This window comes from Macaca fascicularis, chromosome 5 (genome assembly GCF_037993035.2).
Source record: "Macaca fascicularis isolate 582-1 chromosome 5, T2T-MFA8v1.1".
In the NCBI taxonomy this organism is placed as follows: Eukaryota; Metazoa; Chordata; class Mammalia; order Primates; family Cercopithecidae; genus Macaca; species Macaca fascicularis.
Genome location: NC_088379.1, coordinates 114264333 through 114281888, shown reverse-complemented (window position 1 = coordinate 114281888; position 17556 = coordinate 114264333). Strand labels below are relative to the sequence as shown.

The 17556-nt window shown below is 39.6% G+C and overlaps 1 protein-coding gene and 1 non-coding gene across 3 annotated transcripts; both read right to left on the bottom strand.

The window, feature by feature from the left end:
* Window positions 1-333: 333 nt before the first annotated feature.
* Window positions 334-17340, bottom strand: OSTC (oligosaccharyltransferase complex non-catalytic subunit). 2 transcript variants are annotated; one of them, XM_005555644.4, is made up of 4 exons: window positions 17147-17340; window positions 12302-12395; window positions 10294-10491; window positions 334-918 (listed from the first exon to the last, which is right to left on the bottom strand). In XM_005555644.4, the coding sequence occupies exons 1-4, from the start codon at window positions 17283-17285 to the stop codon at window positions 900-902; spliced, it is 450 nt and encodes a 149-aa protein (XP_005555701.1). In that variant the 5' UTR covers window positions 17286-17340; the 3' UTR covers window positions 334-899. The 2 variants fall into 2 exon arrangements, with proteins under 2 accessions (XP_005555701.1, XP_005555702.1); XM_005555645.4 differs by lacking the exon at window positions 10294-10491.
* LOC123573711 (U6 spliceosomal RNA) lies at window positions 15705-15809 on the bottom strand. Its single transcript, XR_006698453.1, has one exon. It is a non-coding gene; the product is annotated as a U6 spliceosomal RNA (small nuclear RNA).
* Window positions 17341-17556: the final 216 nt, after the last annotated feature.

Here is a 17556-nt window from a genome sequence, read left to right as displayed (position 1 = left end):
AATGAATTGAGTCATCAGAGAAGTGAAGCCCATGGCCAGCCAGAAAGAACTGAAAGGCCTGCATAAAGGAAATTAAGACCAGATTGGTCCAGAGATGTTTTTACGTGTGCTCATCCAGCACATTCACATTGACAACTCTGACACTGACACAGATATGCAGCCTGTGCTTGAATATTTACAAGGATATAAAGATGCTAACTCTCAAGGCATCCTGCCAATCATATTTTGAAATCTTAGGCTACCAAAGTAGCTACAGAAAGTCATAAGATGGGAACGAATGATTAATAGACCAAAAACTTAACACTGTCAGTTAAAAAACAAACATGAAAGGTATTAATTAGAAAAAGTATTTATTTCTGCTCCTTTCATTCCTCTTATTGTTCAGGAAACAGTCTTACATACATATCTGAAATAATCTACCATCACACACTCTAGTTAAAGGCAAAGCACCACAGGTAAAGCTGATCAGCTGTCCACAGTTCTCAGCTTATGGAATCTTGCTTCTGGATTTTATGTTAATTTCTGAAAATCAGAAATGTCATCTCCAAAAAATGTTAAGGGGGTTGTAAAAAACAATCACTTTATTTGATATTATAGTTGTAGATATGGAGTATATTTTCTTTAAGAAATGAAAAACTAAAAAGAAAATGCCACTCAACATTGTTGGTATAGCAATAGGTCAGCAGGAAAAAAAAAAATACTGTGATAAACTTGTCTCTTTAATATCAAGAAGAAATTCTAGTGCAAGCTTCAATACGCTTCCTGTTTTTTCACTAGATATTTCTTTTACTGCTGCTCTTCATTCTTTTCCACATGTCATACTGGAGGATTGGTACAGCCTTTAAAACTTCATTGACAGGAGCAAATCCAGTATCCACTGATTTCTTCTCAAAGGCACTCTAACCCATCAGATAGCCCCTGCAGAAATACAATTATCAGCACAAAAAGTGAAAAGAATTGTTTTTATATTATTATTATACTATTTCAAAATGCCAAAACAAATTCTATGATATAAAATAACAATCCAAAAATATAACTCCATGTTCTTCATTATGGTCCTTACTTCATATCTTGCCCCCCTCACCCCAATATCCAAATAAATTACTGAGCCTCAGTTCTACTATCCTTCCCTCTTTTTCTTTTTTTTTTTTTTTGAGACGGAGTTTTGCTCTTGTTGCCCAGGCTGGAGTGCAATGGTGTGATCTCAGCTCACTGCAACCTCCGCTTCCCAGGTTCAAGTGGTTCTCCTGCCTCAGCCTCCCAAGTAGCTGGGATTACAGGCGCACGCCACCACGCCTGGCTAACTTTTGTATTTTTTATAGAGATGGGGTTTCACCATGTTGGTCAGGTTGGTCTGGAACTCCTGACTTCAGGTGATCTGCCTGCCTTGGCCTTCCAAAGTGCTGGGATTACAGGGATTACAGGCGTGAAGCCCGGCAAAGTTTTTTGTTTTTTTGTTTTTTTTGAGATGGAGTTTTGCTCTTGTTGCCCAGGCTGGAGTGCAATGGCACAATCTCAGCTCACTGCAACCCCAGCTTCCCGGGTTCAAGCAATTCTCCTGCCTCAGCCTCCCAAGTAGCTGTGATTACAGGCGCCCGCCACCACACCCAGCTAACTTTTTCTATTTTTAGTAGAGACGGGGTTTCACTGTCTTGGCCAGGCTAGTCTCAAACGTCCACGCTTAGGTAATCCATCCACCTCGGCCTCCCAAAGTGCTGGGATTACAGGTGTGAGCCACTGCGCCTGGCCCTTCCCTCTTAAAGTTACAAAGCAATGTGCTAAACAACACAGAATAAGAAAAGGAAGTAAAGAAAAGAAAATGATATCTAAAAGTTAAAGTTAAGAGTCAGAATCAATCTATTTTGGGCTCTCAGAAGTGCGACAAAAATCAAACTGTTTTTTATGGAAATAAATTGGTTTGGATTTCTAAAAACTCTAGTATTACCAGAAGAGAAGTGGGAAAATCAGAAGCTATTTAGAACTGGGAGGTGAGCCTTTGAGACTTCAAAAAAGTGTGTACAAACATCTGCCCCTGAACCTCTAATACTTTAGGAAAAGTCTGGATAACAGTTAGGAGCTTTAGCTGTACCTGCTGGTAAGGTCAAACTTCATGCTGGTCAAACAGGAGATCCTTTTATTAAATGTGCAAGTTAGGCCCTGAAATCCCCTTTAAATTAAAGCATTAAATCTGGTGTCATAAAAGTTCCAAACCTTTCCTTTGGCAATAAACCCTTAAAGTCTATTATTAATTAAGAATCTACAGGATCAGGAAAAAAAATGGAAAAATTATGTACAAGTATCCACATTAAGAAAGGGTTTACTGGGCCGGGCATGGTAGCTCACACCTGTAATCCCAGCACTTTGGGAAGCTGAAGCAGGTGGAGCACCAGGTCAGGAGTTTGAAACCAGCCTGGTCAACATGGCAAAACCCCACCTCTACTAAAACTACAAAAATTAGCTGGGCGTGCTGGCAGACGCCTGTAATCCCAGCTACTTGGGAGGCTGAGGCAGGAGAATTGCTTGAACCCAGGAGGTGGAGGTTGCAGTGAGCCAAGATTGCGCCACTGCACTCCAGCCTGGGCGAAGAGAGTGAAACTCCATCTCACACACACACACACACACACACACAAAAAAAAAAAAAAAAAAAAAGCGGGGGTGGTTTACAACACCCTACACTCACTGACAGCTTCAGAACACCTCTCCTTTTGACCCTGCTTCTACCACTCACTGCGTGAGCCTGGCAAACCTCACTCAGTTTCCTCATCTGTAAAATGGAGTTACCTCAAAGAGTTTTAAGGATTATAACAGAATCTACTCATACAGTACTTGCTACTCATAGTTATATGCACTTGACAAATGTTAGCTGCTATTTTTAGAGTCCCAAGTTTCTTCACTGGTAACGTAGGATTTATAAACTACTTGATAATACTTAGGTCTCCTCCAGTGCTTGGCACACAGCAAACACTCAAGAATGTGACTTTCCTCCTTTTCAGCTACTGAACTCACTTGACTCCCTGTATGACTTAGACTTATGTTCAGCTAATGCAATCAACCTAGAACTCATACACTCTTTTCTTTCTGCTATATCAGCCTGGCCAATCCACACTCTGAATAAAGAGAACTTTCATCTAACACAACCACCTTTACAACCCAATACTTCTCACCTCCTCCCAAATCCAAAACTGAACAAAAATTTAAAAATAAAAAGGTTTGGCTGGGCACAGTGGCTCACGCCTGTAATCCCAGCACTTTGGGAGGCCAAGGTGAGTGGATCACGAGATTAAGAGATTGAGACCATCCTGGCCAACATGGTGAAACCCCGTTTCTACTAAAAGTACAAAAATTAGCTGGGTGTGGTGGTGCATGCCTATAGTCCCAGTTACTCAGGACGCTGAGGCAGGAGAATTGCTTGAACCCGGGAGGTGGAGGTTGCAGTGAGCCGAGATCGTGCCACTGCACTCCAGCCTGGCAACAGAGCCAGACTTTGTCCCCCGCAAAAAAAAAAAAAAAAAAAGAAAGGAAGAAAAAAAGAAAAAAAAATTAAAAATTAAAAGGTTCTTTGGATATATACATTGACTTTAAAGACCTTACATAAATTTGCTACTATAATGCCTGATGTGTCACAAAAAGGATACTTTAAAACATAAGCTTCACAAGAAAAAAAAAAAAAAGGTTCAAGCAAGCAGCCACTAATATTTACACTCTATAGTAGAAGTTACCCAACAGCTAGCTTACACTATGAAACAAGGGTACTAAGGACTCATTAGGAGTAACTTCTCATCATTTGCATATACCTATATACGAATATATACTTTGTACTCTATCTCTTAATACAGCTATATATTATGGTATCCTTCCTTGTAACCAGTGGGTGACCTATGCTTGTCAACCTATATTTAGATAGAAAAGAATATTTAAATAGACATGTCCTGTTCAAAGTTGCCAAACTTAAAACAGTTTTAACTTAAGGACAATTTTGGAGATACTAAGAAATATTATAATGCTATAAAGATACCATGTTAGAAAAAAGAAAAGAAGAACAAATACATTACTATACTTCTTGGTAGGAAATAAAAATAAAATTGTTGAAATACACTAACTATAATATATACTCAAACATTTAGCCCCCTCTCAGGACCCAGAAATTTCATAATCTTATATTCAGGCCTGTGAGAATTTTACATAAGTAAAACTGTAGAGAAATACAATAAAAAGTAAATCAAGTACTCAAAAACCAACTAGAGACAGGAGAAGTCACCATGAAGGCCCTTCTATTTAATCTTTAAGGCTATGATTTCAATAATCACTTAGTGCCTCTGTATATTAAGGCAAGCACTGTGCTAGGTTAGCACTAACAGAAATTTCTCAAAACACTACCACATTCATTATTGCATTTAACCCTTGCAACAATCTTAAAAAGGTGTGTGAAACAAGGATTAGTCTCATTTTACAGTTGAAGAGTGTGACAGCAATTAAGTGCTTTGCTCAAAATCACAAGACCAGAAAAGAACAGAATCGGCATTAAAACACAAGTCTCCTCATGCCTTGTCTACTACCTACTCCAATGTTCCTAGAAATGGAAACCTCACTTTCTTCTTTTAGAAACAGTAATGGTTTATTCAGGCCGGGCACGGTGGCTCACGCCTGTAATCCTACCACTCTGGGAGGCCAAGGCAGGCGGATCATGAGGTCAGGAGATCGAGACCATCCTGGCTAACACAGTGAAACCCCGTCTCTACTAAAAATACAAAAAATGAGCTGGACGTGGTGGCGGGCGTCTGTAGTCCCAGCTACCAGGGAGGTTGAGGCAGGAAAATGGCGTGAACCCGGGAGGCAGAGTTTGCAGTGAGCCAAGATCGCGCCACTGCACTCCAGCCTGGGCAACAGAGCGAGACTCCATCTCAAAACAAAAGAAAACAAAAACAGTAATGGTTTATTCATTTATTTTTGAAACTGTGGCCATCATCTAACTTGAGACATAGAATTTTTAGGACTCTATCTTTAGAATGAAACCACTGACATTGATTAACACTTACATTATGCTTCAGAGCACACCTTCTCATTTAATCTTGACGACTGTAACTCCCCAAGGTATATTATTATACTTCATTTAACAGGTTTGGAACCTGAGGCCAAGAGAGTTCACAGAACTAATCCAAAGTCTCAGAGCTATTAACTGGCAGGCCGAAACTGGACTCCAAATTCCTCACACTCTCTACTACACACTGTCCTCAGCAGCTGTACAAATGTTTTGTTTCTTTAGAATGAATTACCTCCCTTATTTGCTAAAAATGAACTTTGGATATAAGCTTTTTAGCCACTGAAACAATCCAGCTGCCAGTTTCTCTACAGTCTTAATTCTCTAAAATACAGCTCCAAATCTGGAAGGAAATGAAAGAGACTCTCAAACATCTGAAAGTATGGTTACAAAGCCAAGCCATTAAGCTCTCCTTCAGCCAGGACTGATTTAAAAGGCAATTAATAGCTAGGCTATCTATTCCCTCAAGTCATAGAATAACCAGCAAACTGAAAAGAAGAAGAGAGAAAGGATGAAATTACAATAGGTATATACTGATCGCCACGAGAAGTGACAGGTCAGTGAAATCAACAAAACTGAATAGTAGTACTATGCATAACAGAAAGGTAAAATGACCCTCAGTGGAGAAGGTTAAATTATGCTTAATCTCACAGTGTCCAGCAAATAATAGTTATCAAATAATAAATATTTGCCACATACAAATGTGAGTGTTAACATGTAATACAACAAACACTTTAGAAAGAGGTCTGTCAAAAACGAATACAATGTTTTAGTATTTATGTATTTTCAATTACATGGAATCACATACATGCATCATATCATTCTCTAAATGATGTTAGTTTAAATATTATTACATTCATATTTTTTACTCCTTTCTCCCTTTAAGAGAACTTGTTTTCTGAACTGATCTCATGATCGCAGGATTTATCCAGAAGCTCCTTAGCTTTTCTTCTCAAGCTTAATAAACACTAGGTGAAACTGCTAAAAAGCCATTTTTGCCAGCTGAAATAAGGCAGGTCTTTTGTCCTCAATTATATGATAGACTCTATTTCAACTAGTTTTATACAGCTTTATAACAAATTTGCCTGAATGTAGGAACCCATCCCTCCATCTCCAATTGAACACCTTGCCTGATTTTAGGGCATTACCATGCCACCACAGGCCACCTTTTATTTTTATTTTTTTTTAAGATTCTGCTTTTGGTGGCTCACACCTGTAATTCCAGCACTTTGGGAGGCCAAGGCAGGCAGATCACTTGAGGTCAGGAGTTCGAGACCAGCCTGGCCAACATGGCGAAACCTCGTCTCTACCAAAAATACAAAAATTAGCCTGGCGTGGTGGGGCATGCCTGTAATCCCAGCTACTTGGGAGGCTGAGGCAGGAGAATCGCTTGAACCTGGGAGGCAGAGGTAGTAGTAAGTCGAGACCACGCCATAAGAGTGGAGGCTAAAGACAATCTAATGAAGATTCATTATTTTTCAGAAGAACCAAGTTCAAACTTATACCAGTCTTCTACTCGGTAACCGAACATCATTTTCTTTGAGTCTATGTATATTTAAAATGCAGCAAACATACGGATGCATACATACATGATTTAACATACGTTACCTCATAAATTATATTAGAACATTTTCATTTTTGCAATGAAAACTACTCCTTTGAGACTGTACTAATAAAAATATTAGGGACTACGGTTTAATTTTTTCCTTTTAAATGTACTGCTATGTGTGCAAAGTTAATAAACAGTCATTCTTTTTTTTTTTCTTTTTTTTGAGATGGAGTCCCACTCTGTCACCCAGCCTGGAATGCAGTGGCACAATCTAGACTCACTGCAACCTCTGCCTCCTGGGTTCAAGCAATTTTCGTGCCTCAGCTTCCCAAATAGCTGGAATTACAGGCGTGTACCACCACACCCAGCTAATTTTTTTATTTTTTAGTAGAGACTGGGTTTCACCATGTTGGCCAGGTTGGTCTTGAATCCTAACCTCAAGTGATCTGCACACCTCGGCCTCCCAAAATGCTGGGATCACAGGCCAGAGCCACTGCACCTGGCCAACAGTCATTTATTTTATTAGCATCCACGTTTCTTAAAAGTCAAAACATCAAATAAAACATGTTTTAATTAGTAAAATTATATCAATGGGGGAACATCAGGTCTCAAAAAAGCATAAATCAGAAAACAGAACCAGTAATACTGTTTCAGTGCTACTGTTTTCTCCTTTTCAAAGGCATCTCTTGCTAAAAGTAACATCTTTGTAAAAAAGAATTCCACCCTGGAGGTTATCATGGTACACCTTATGATACAGCCATCCTTATCTCAGATGCCAGAAACTTAGTTGATTTGGAAAAACCAGTGGCTATTGGTGTTTTTTTGACATCTTTTTTATTGCTGTGGTTTTTCCACTCACTACTATCAAACTGTTAGGTCATCATAGATAATTTGCGTGAAAGAAGAAAGATACACCCTTTCCTTGCTGGGATAGTAACCACACCCTGTTGTGTGTAATACAGGACAATAGTCCTTGCTCATCATCTCCTATGGGGCCTGCAAATATTCTGGGAAAGGTAGTATCATTACTTCCATGTCTTACATAAAACTGTCCATTATCTCTCCCCACTCCATACCCAAGATACCAGGCATTAGGAGCTGCAAATGAGAAATGATATCACAAAGGGAGCCATAAATTCATCTTAAAAATTCAAATATTAGATTTAGTTGCATAACAAGATACAGAAAGTAGCAATTTTCTGTTTGGACCACTGTCCTGTTTTGATTAGATCTAAACATAATCCACAACTGAAACCCAGAAAGTATACCCTTTTTCCCTAGCCTGAAGTTTGGATTTAGTCAACAGTGTTACACACTAGCCTATAGAATGTGGATAGGAAGACCAATGTTCACATAAATGATTGCAAAAGTAAGATGAAAGAAATCCCGAGTATTAAACGCTTGTCAAAGCTTTTCTGTCAGTAGGAGATAGCTCTATCATCCTGAAAGTCAAATGCCAGAGCTAAAAGATAAACACCTATTTTCTTAATAGACTCATTCCTAGGAAGAGGACCTAAAACTATAAAGAAGGAAAACACTACGTAGAATGAAAACAGTAGGTAGAATGAGAACAAATCTGTTTCTATAAGCAAAACCAGGACACTTTCTCTGTTCTGACACATGCCTCCAAAGGTTTCTTTTGTTTAGGTTGTTAATTTTCTGTTTTTTTGAGACAGAGTCTCGCTCTGTTGCCCAGGCTGGAGTGCAGTGGCACGATCTCGGCTCACTGCAAGCTCCGCCTCCTGGGTTCCCGCCATTCTCCTGCCTCAGCCTCCCGAGTAGCTGGGATTACAGGCACCTGCCACCACGCCCAGCTAGTTTTTTGTATTTTTAGTAGAGACAGGGTTTCACCGTTTTAGCCAGGATGATCTTGATCTCCTGACCTCGTGATCCACCCGCCTCGGCCTCCCAAAGTGCTGGAATTACAGGCATGAGCCTTTCAATAACCTCTTTATACTATCTGGGAGTCTCCTCTTTTCTTGCTCTGCTAATGAAAACTTCAGTCTTTTCTATACCAGTATACCTTACCAGGCTATGGTGACTTACTGCTATTAGGAGCAAAAAACAAAGAATAAAAAGAAGAAGCTGGAGTACCTTAGTCTTCATACAACTTAGCCAATGGCCAGAAATGCCTTCCCCAAATGAAAATAAGAGCTGCTGGATGGGCGCAGTGGCTCACGCCTATAATCCCAGCACTGTGAGAGGCTGAGGCAGGTGGATTATGAGGTCAAGCATTCCAGAATAGCCTGGCCAACATAGTGAAACCTTGTCTCTACTAAAAATACAAAAAAATTAGCCAGGCGTGGTGGCGGGCGCCTGTAATCCCAGCTACTTGGGAGGCTGAGGCAGGAGAATCACTTGAATCTGGGAGGTGGAGGTTGCAGTGAGCCGAGATTGCACCACTGCACTCCAGCCTGGGCAACAATGCTAGACTCCGTCTCAAAAAAAAAAAAAGGAGCTGCTGCCAGAGGAAACTGAGGCAGCTGGATGGCCACACAGATATTCAGCTGACAAAGACCTTCATGCTGTCCCTCCCATCCCACCAGGACTAAAATGGGAACACGATGATTGTGGGATAAGTACTTTTGCCCATTCTACCCCAGGGATGTTACAGACAATGGACAGGTTAAGTCACAGAACAAGTGAATTTGTAAAATTCAAACACACTAAGAAATCAATATAGTTGACACTTGATGTTTAACACAGTTCCAAAAAAATAAAATACTAAGAGCTAATCTTTGCGGTATGCTTGCCAAATTTCCTGTCATTACTGTAGTTACTAATGCATCCATAGATTAAATCAGTATATATGGAAATGTGATATTTGTTCACATTTCAAATAATCATAAACAGAATTATGAAAGATGCCATTAACCATTTTATTTTTCTTCTAAAGATATTGAAAAGTTTTCTGAATCAAAATAATCTTTAAATACACATTAAACACACACACACGCAAATATATAAACATCCTTTTCCTATCTTTTTGAAGGGCAATAATTCTCCTTTCCCATTCACAGCATAATTTCTTCCCACCAATATTCAAAGAACAGTAACAATGAGTGATTTGAAGCTATTCCCTACCATTAATACTAATGGAATCCTGTGTTACAGATTAGCCAAAAGGCATTTTAAAGAAATAATAATAGCAGGGCGCGGTGGCTCATGCCTATAATCCCAGCACTTTGGGAGGCAGGAGGATCACCTGAGGTCAGGACTTCAAGACCAGCCTGGTCAATGTGAAACCCCATCTCTACTGAAAATACAAAAAATAGCTGGGTGCTATGGTGCGTGCCTGTAATTCCGGCTACTCAGAAGCCTGAGGCAGGAGAATCGCTTGAACCCGGGAGGCAGAGGTTGCAGTGAGCCAAGATCGTGCCATTGCATTTCCAGCCTAGGCAACAAGAGTGAAACTCAGTCTCAAAAAAAAAAAAGAAAGAAACAATGACTATCTTCAGTCATTGATGCCAGGACAAAGTAACTAAATTTTCTCATGAACATTCATGGGGATAACAACTAAGAAGATCTATTAGTTTCAATTTTTATTAACTATAGCTATAACCTGACCAAGTCACAAATATATTTGGTTTCTGGATTTTTCACCCATGTAAATGAAAGTTAAATTAAATCTCCTATGACTTTACGTTTTCCAGGTAATCATTTTACCACTTTGCAACATAAGTTGCTGATTACACAAATAACTTACGGCAGTTTCATTCTCATGAATACTCTAGCCATGAAAAAACTCAGTAGGACACAGACGAATCCAATGAACAGAAGAAGAAATCTATTGAGTTTTGGGATATTTGGTGCATTCGATCGGTCCAGGATTATGAAACCTAAACCTCCCATTGTAAATAAGAAGCTGGATGCAAGTCCTTCCATAATATATTGTCCATTTACTCTGGAAAAGAAAAGAATGACCATAGGAAGATAATAAATAGAAATGTTTCCCTAAGTTGAAATTCCTATCTCCGTTTTGTGCTAAAACATTTTTGTGCTGTATTTCTTATTCTTACCCTTACAACTATTTCACTATACCTCTGGATATTCATCTGTCCATTCAACAAATATTTATTGAGTCTATTAGGTAGTAAGCACTGTTTTAGGTTCTGGGAGATACAACAATGAATAAAACAGACAAAAATTTTTGTCTTCATGGAACTCACATTCAAAAAAAGTTATAACACCTCAATTAACACAACCATTTATGTAAAATGCTCATATTTTATGTATATGAATGCTTTACCCAGAACTTCAGCTTAGCTTTTTTTTTTTTTTTGAGACAGAGCCTTGCTTTGCTGCCCAGTCTGCAGTGCAGTGGCGCGATCTCGGCTCACTGCATCCTCCACCTCCCAGATTCAAGCAATTCTCCTACCTCGGCCTCCTGAGTCGCTGGGACTACAGGTGAGTGCCATCACGCCTGGTTAATTTTTTGTATTTTTAGTGAAGATGGGGTTTCACCGGGTTAGCCAGGATAGTCTCAATCTCCTGACCTCGTGATCCGCCCACCTCGGCCTCCCAAAGTGCTGGGATTACAGGCGTGAGCCACGCACCCAGTCTAAGTTAGCTTTTTTAAAAGAAGTTATGCTATTTAAATTTCTACTATCAATTTCAAACTAATTTTGAATTGGTGAGATGTGTTTCTTGAAGTTTTATGTTAATAATAAACGTCCTGTTTCAAATGGAAATATTTTAAAAAGAAAGTGTTCTTAAATAAGGCTCCATGAGCCCCGTAAGAACTTCAGTGAGCTACAAACCCCTATAATTATATGTAAAAGTGTGTGTGTGTGTGTGTGTGTGCGTGTGTGATTTTTCCAAGGATACAGAGCTTTTATCAAATTCTCATAGTTCAGGGACCTCAAAAAGAAAATTTCTCGTTAAAGGGATGATTTACACATAGGCATATGTAAAGAGGGTTTTTTTTTTTTTGGTCCATTGTTTTCATTGAAAACACAATATATGCATCACGTTCAAAATTCAAACAGCGTGAAAGAGGGCACTATAAAAAACCTCTCTACCATCAACCTGTCATTAACTCCCATCCACAGAGAATAACAATAAATCTTTCCAGAAATATTCTATGCATAAATAGCATTACTGCAAATAGAAACATATAGCCATGTTTAGGTAGACATTTATTAAGTAAATTTTAGAAAGCAATATAAACACTGTTTAGGTGAACAAAACCACACTGGAATGGGGTTTCACTGCTGGAACAGAACCCTCAAGTCTCAAAAATATTTTTGTTATTTAATGGTATAGACCAGGGTATAGTCCAAAAATATTTTCTTAAATACCCATATAGTAAATATCTTAGGCTTGCAGGCTATATGGTTTGTGTCATACTTATTCAACTCAGCCACTGTAGCTTGAAAACAGCCCATAGATCATATACAAACACATGGGCATGTTTACCTCCAATAAAACTTTTTTTGGGGGAAAAAAAAAGCAGCTATAGTTCGCTGACCCCTAGAACAATCTACAAATATAGTTTAAACTGACACCCCACTGTAAATTCGTGATACATCAATCATTATGAAATACCTTATTTCTTAATAAATAATATACTCTTGTTGTTGACTCACTTTCTGCCATTTCAGAATTCAGCATTTTTAAACAGCGGTTGTCTAAATATAGATGGATCCCAAAGGTTGCAGGCATACCCCAGCAACCTTTCCCACCACCAAATCATTCAAAAAGGTATCTTTTACCTGTAGGCCAAGAAAGCTACTGGCCTCTGATGCCCATGTTCATCAGTCATAGAGCCAACACTTGGAGGTTCAACAATAACATCATAAATTATTCCTATAAGAAAGACAGCAGAACAGATTAGATTATATTCCTAATTTTTGAAAACAGGATTTTAGCTTTCATTGTTTCTTAAGGTTCATTTACTTTTTTTTTTTTTTTTTCTTTTTTTTGAGACAGAGTCTCGCTCTGTCGCCCAGGCTGAGAGTACAGTGGCGCCATCTTGGCTTACTGCAAACTCCGCCACCCAGGTTGAACCAATTCTCCTGCCTCAGCCTCCCGAGTAGCTGGGGCTACAGGCACCCACGACCACACCCAGCTAATTTTTGTATTTTTAGTAGAGATGGGGTTTCACCATATTGGTCAGGCTGGTCTTGAACTCCTGACCTCAGGTGATCCACCTCCCTCAGTCTCCCCAGTCTCCCAAAGTGCTGGGATTACAGGTGTGAGCCACTGCACCCGGCCAAGGTTCATTTAAATATGAATGTTTTGATTGTATTATTAGAACCAAATGTGGCCCAACTAATCTAAGGTTCTGAAAAATCATTCAGACATTCAACTCAATGTTTTAGAATTACTTCGAAAACAATATGATATCTAAATGAAGTACAAATTTCATAAAGGAAATTCATCCAGTAACAGTTGCTAATACTCAGGAATGACTTTAGTATAAAGGAGATTTAAAATTAAAGGCTCTACTTCAGTTCACAAAAATTGTCTCAGATATACTTAGATTTGTTTCTATAAGTTGAAAAATAACTAGAGAAATTGCTTAAATGTAAAACAAGGGGCCATTTTAAAACCACGCCATCAGGCAGAATGGCAATACTAGAGATTCATAATCATTAACACTAATGTCCACCATTATGTCATAATGTCATTGTGATCATTAACATTAATGTTCATCAACACTAATAGTTTTCTCAGTCTCCCACTGTCAACATCTACTCTATCTTCTCCACTGTTCTCAAACATCTTCATCTCCAGCTTTTTTAAAGCATAACAAGCCTATCTCCCTTATCCTAGCCTGACAAAACAATCCTATAGGAATTCCCTTGTCTTCTCCCCACCAAATCTACAAATACCTGGTACCTGCATCCATCCTCACCCTCTCCTCTCCAGCTACATAGAGGAAGATTCCTACCTCCTATTATGTGGGATCTCTTCTGCAATTATCAGGAGTCCATTCCCACTTGTAATCTCAGGGACTTTATTCCTTTGGGTATCTCTCCTCTCTCCTGTATTTTCAAGCTCTCCTTCCCTATATCAATCCTCCTTGACTTCAGATCCTCCTAGCTAACATCCTATTTCTATCTTTGTGTTTTGAAAGGGAGTCAGACCTTCTTCTGGAAAGACTTAGGCAAACTTGCCATCTCCCCTTTCTTACTTACCCTTCATTCTTCAACTCAATCCAATCTCGCTTCTGCAACCATTGATACTGTTCTTTCTAAGGTCACCAATGATCTCCATGTTGTCAAATTCAATGGACACTTTTCAGTTCTCATCTTAGGAGACTTCTCAGAAGCACTCAATCCAGTTTACTAAACCAATTTATTGAAAAATACCTCTTCTTATGGCTTTTGTGATACTTCTCTTCATGGTTTCTTGCCACCTCTCTATTGGACCTCTTCTTTTATAAAACCACTAAATGTTGGAGACCCTCAGGGATTGGTCCACTGTCCTCTTCTACTTTTCTTCAAAATGAACTCCCAGGGCTTTCAATTTCATGTGCTAAAGACTCTCAGTGTGATGTGCCAAGGCCTCTCAAATAATGCCAGTACCACTAGAATTACATGTAAGCTCCTCAAGAACAGGGACTTTGCCTATGCTCTTCAATGTCTCATGGGAGTTCCAGAAATGTCTGTTAGTTTACCAACTTCAACACAGGCCTCTTTTTTCAGGTCTAGACTTCCATCTGTACATTTGACATATCCAACTAATTTTACCCCAGAAAAACCTCTGGTGCACCATTTTCCACCAAAAACTTTGTTTTTTCAATCTCAGGAAATGATACTTCCATCTATTCAGATGCTCAAACCAGAAACCTTTAAGATTCCTTCCCACTTCATTCTTCCCCTACACCCAGTAAATTCAAGACCTACTGAATCTACTTCCAACATATCTTTCATTATATTATCCTAATCTCCACTACTATAAACCTTGTATAGTCTATGTCAACTACAAAGGCCACCTAATTGGTCTCTTGGTCTCACATTTGCCCTACTTTTCCCTCTGCCTAGCATATCCTTTCCCCAAACTCTTCAGATTTTGGCTTACATATCATTTCCTAAGGAATCACATCCAATCCAATCCAATCCAGATGATGCTTCCAACTCCCTTTATTTTCTCAAAAACCTCTTGTTCTTTTCTTTCACCGTATTTGTAACCATTTTTTTGTTCGTTTTTATTTTTTGAGACAGGATCGGGTCTTGCTCTGTCACCCTGGTTGGAGTGCAGTGGTGCCATCACAGCTTACTGCAGCCTCAGCTTCCCAGGCTCAGGCAATCCTCCCACTTCAAACTCCTGCACTGTAGTCCCAGCTACTAAGCTTGGCTAATTTTGGGGTTTGTTTTTTGTTTCTGAAACAGGGCCTTGCTCTGTCGCCCAGGCTGGAGTGCAGTGGCACAATCTTGGCTCACTGCAACCTTCATCTCCCAGTTACAAGAAATTCTCCTGCCTCAGCCTCACAAGTAGCTGGGACTACAGGCGTGTAACATCACGCCTGGCTAATTTTTTGTATTTTTAGTAGAGACAGGGTTTCACCATGTTGCCCAGGCTGGCCTCGAACTCCTGGGCTCAAATGATCCAACCGGCTCAGGCTCCCAAAATGTTGGATTATAGGCATGAGCCACTGCACCTGGCCTGTTTTTGTGACCATTTTTAATGGACAAAAAAATTATGTGACATTTAACATGTCTCAACTATGACATTATAAGCTTCAGGAGGTCAGGGTCCTTATGTTTTGTTCTATTATCTCCAGTACCTAGTGCCTGGAAGTTAACAGGGACTCAATATCTATTTGCTGACTATTTGTCAGCAACAAATAGTTTATTTGTAAAGGTGCACTCAGTTTTTAGAAGAGACTTCTTCCCTTCCAATGGCAAAACCAATTCATCATACCTGATACCTCACAGACCTGGCCACTAAAAGGCATCCTTTCCACTTTCCCCCAATGGTTGGGACAGAGATCTCCCCATTACAATAATCAACAGGGAAAAAAAGAGGGCCACAAAGAAAACTGAGGCTTCTCAAAAAGAATCCGACTCCAAGGGAAGTAAGGGTTACAGGAAAGAAACTAGCATATTCATTATCATTATTGAATAATGATTTTTTTTTTTTTTTGGTCCAATGACCTTCGTGAACTGCAAAAATATGGAATGCTTCACGAATTTGCGAGTCATTCTTGCACAGGGGCCATGGTAATCTTCTCCCTATCATTCCAATTTTAGTAATGTGCTGCCGAAGCGAGCACTCAATAATAACATTGAATTACTCTATATTATTTATTTTTAAAAGTCTATTATTTTTAAAAGCCACATGCATTTTAAATTTTGTTTATTCAGTAGAGTAGCTATTAACTAGATGAGCAAATGTTAATGGTTAATGTTAATGCAATGCTAGATAGTATCTTGTTACCACAAAACTATTTAAATGTAACTCAAATATTTAAATGTAATTTATTTAAAGGAACATAAGTTAGTTCTCGCTACTCTAGATTGGGGAAAGGGGGTAAATTCAAAGGTGCCTTCTAGAACTCAAGCTCTCTCAGTTTGAATCCCCCCATTCAGTGCCAACTATTCTCACAAAACATCTATGAAAGTAACAATATATGGCCACTCCCTTAAAAGTAGAACTACTTTTGCTGTCCCAAATCCGTAGCTTTAATTTTATAATTTCCAGGTTAAGTACACCACTTCCCAAAATCTAATTTTATAATTTCCAAGTTAAGTACACCACTTCCCCAAATCTAAATGTACACAGTAGCACAGTTCTAAGTAAATCTTGGAACTGTGGCCTGAAAGGGTAGTGGCTCTGAAAAGACCAGCCGGATTGCCAACTCACCAGTACATAAGGCAACGCCCCTTTGCAATTTTCTATTTGAAAAGGACAGAATAAGATGACAGATAATTCAGAAGCGTTTAATAGTAATGTTGTTTATCTTATTTTTTTAATTCTCAACTTCTGCCCACTGAAACACAGTATAGTCTGCAAATCTCATCTCCGATCCCAAATATTTATCAAACCTGTGATTTCGGAAAATTCCATTCATATTTATTATAGGTCATGCAAAAGGCAACACAGGACGGTAGGTATGAACCAACAAAACTAAAGATTGTCAAGTCTCTTCCAAGATTCCAGGACAAAGACAAGTTTAAAAGTCCCACAAGCTCTTGACCAACCATGGGAGCGGAGTTGGCCAAACTAGACTTTCCCAGGACCTTTATCAAACAACGAACCATGGAAGCGGAGTTGGCCAAACTAGACTTTCTCGGGACCTTTATCAAACAACATATGGTAAGCAATAAAAAAGCAACAATTTGGCCTTGAAAAATATATTTGACTCGGATCCCTGGGATGGGGGGTGCTAGCAGAGGTAAGGCAATGGGAGTGAGAACACGAATTCTCTCAAGACAGGGCGTCAGGGCGAATAAACTTGGACGTTAACACTCCGGACCCCAGAACTCCCCTCCACCCTCAGAAAGGATCCAGAGCAGAGCGATGCTTCCCCCGGGGCTGAGAGTCAGCGGAACAGATGCGCCTCACGGGGCGGGTCAGTTCTCTGCGCCTCAGCCGACAGCCCGAGTTACCTCCGGTAATGAGGAAGTAAGACACCACCACCAGAGCATACACAGTCATGGCCGACGGCATGTGCAACCAGGGCGGCTTCTTCAGCTTCAGGTTGGGACATTCGAGCACTAAGAACGGGACACGGTACAAGGTCTCCATGTTGGTGGCAGCAAGGGCCGTTCTCGGCCTCAAGCCCCACGCGCCACCCGGAAACAGGCCCGCCCTCCCTAACAACTGCGCGTGCGCGCGGAAAGGACCCGCAGATCCGTAAAGCTCGGAGGTGGTTATTATATTCATAGAAGAAAATAAGAAACTAAATAAAACAAATAAATAATGTGAGTAAAATGTTGTAAATTATTTAATCTAGTTAAACTTAAATTGTGATAATGCCCTCTACATTTTTCTAATGAATATATAGGTGACTTGTGTA

Excerpts from the sequence above, each read along its gene's own strand:
- OSTC (XM_005555644.4), bottom strand. The coding sequence starts at position 17,285 with ATGGAGACCTTGTACCGTGTCCCGTTCTTAGTGCTCGAATGTCCCAAC. Across the intron at positions 12,396-17,146 it reads TTACTTCCTCATTACCGGAG|GAATAATTTATGATGTTATT; the intron begins GTAACTCGGGCT and ends TCTTTCTTATAG. Across the intron at positions 10,492-12,301 it reads GTAGCTTTCTTGGCCTACAG|AGTAAATGGACAATATATTA; the intron begins GTAAAAGATACC and ends TTTCTTTTCCAG.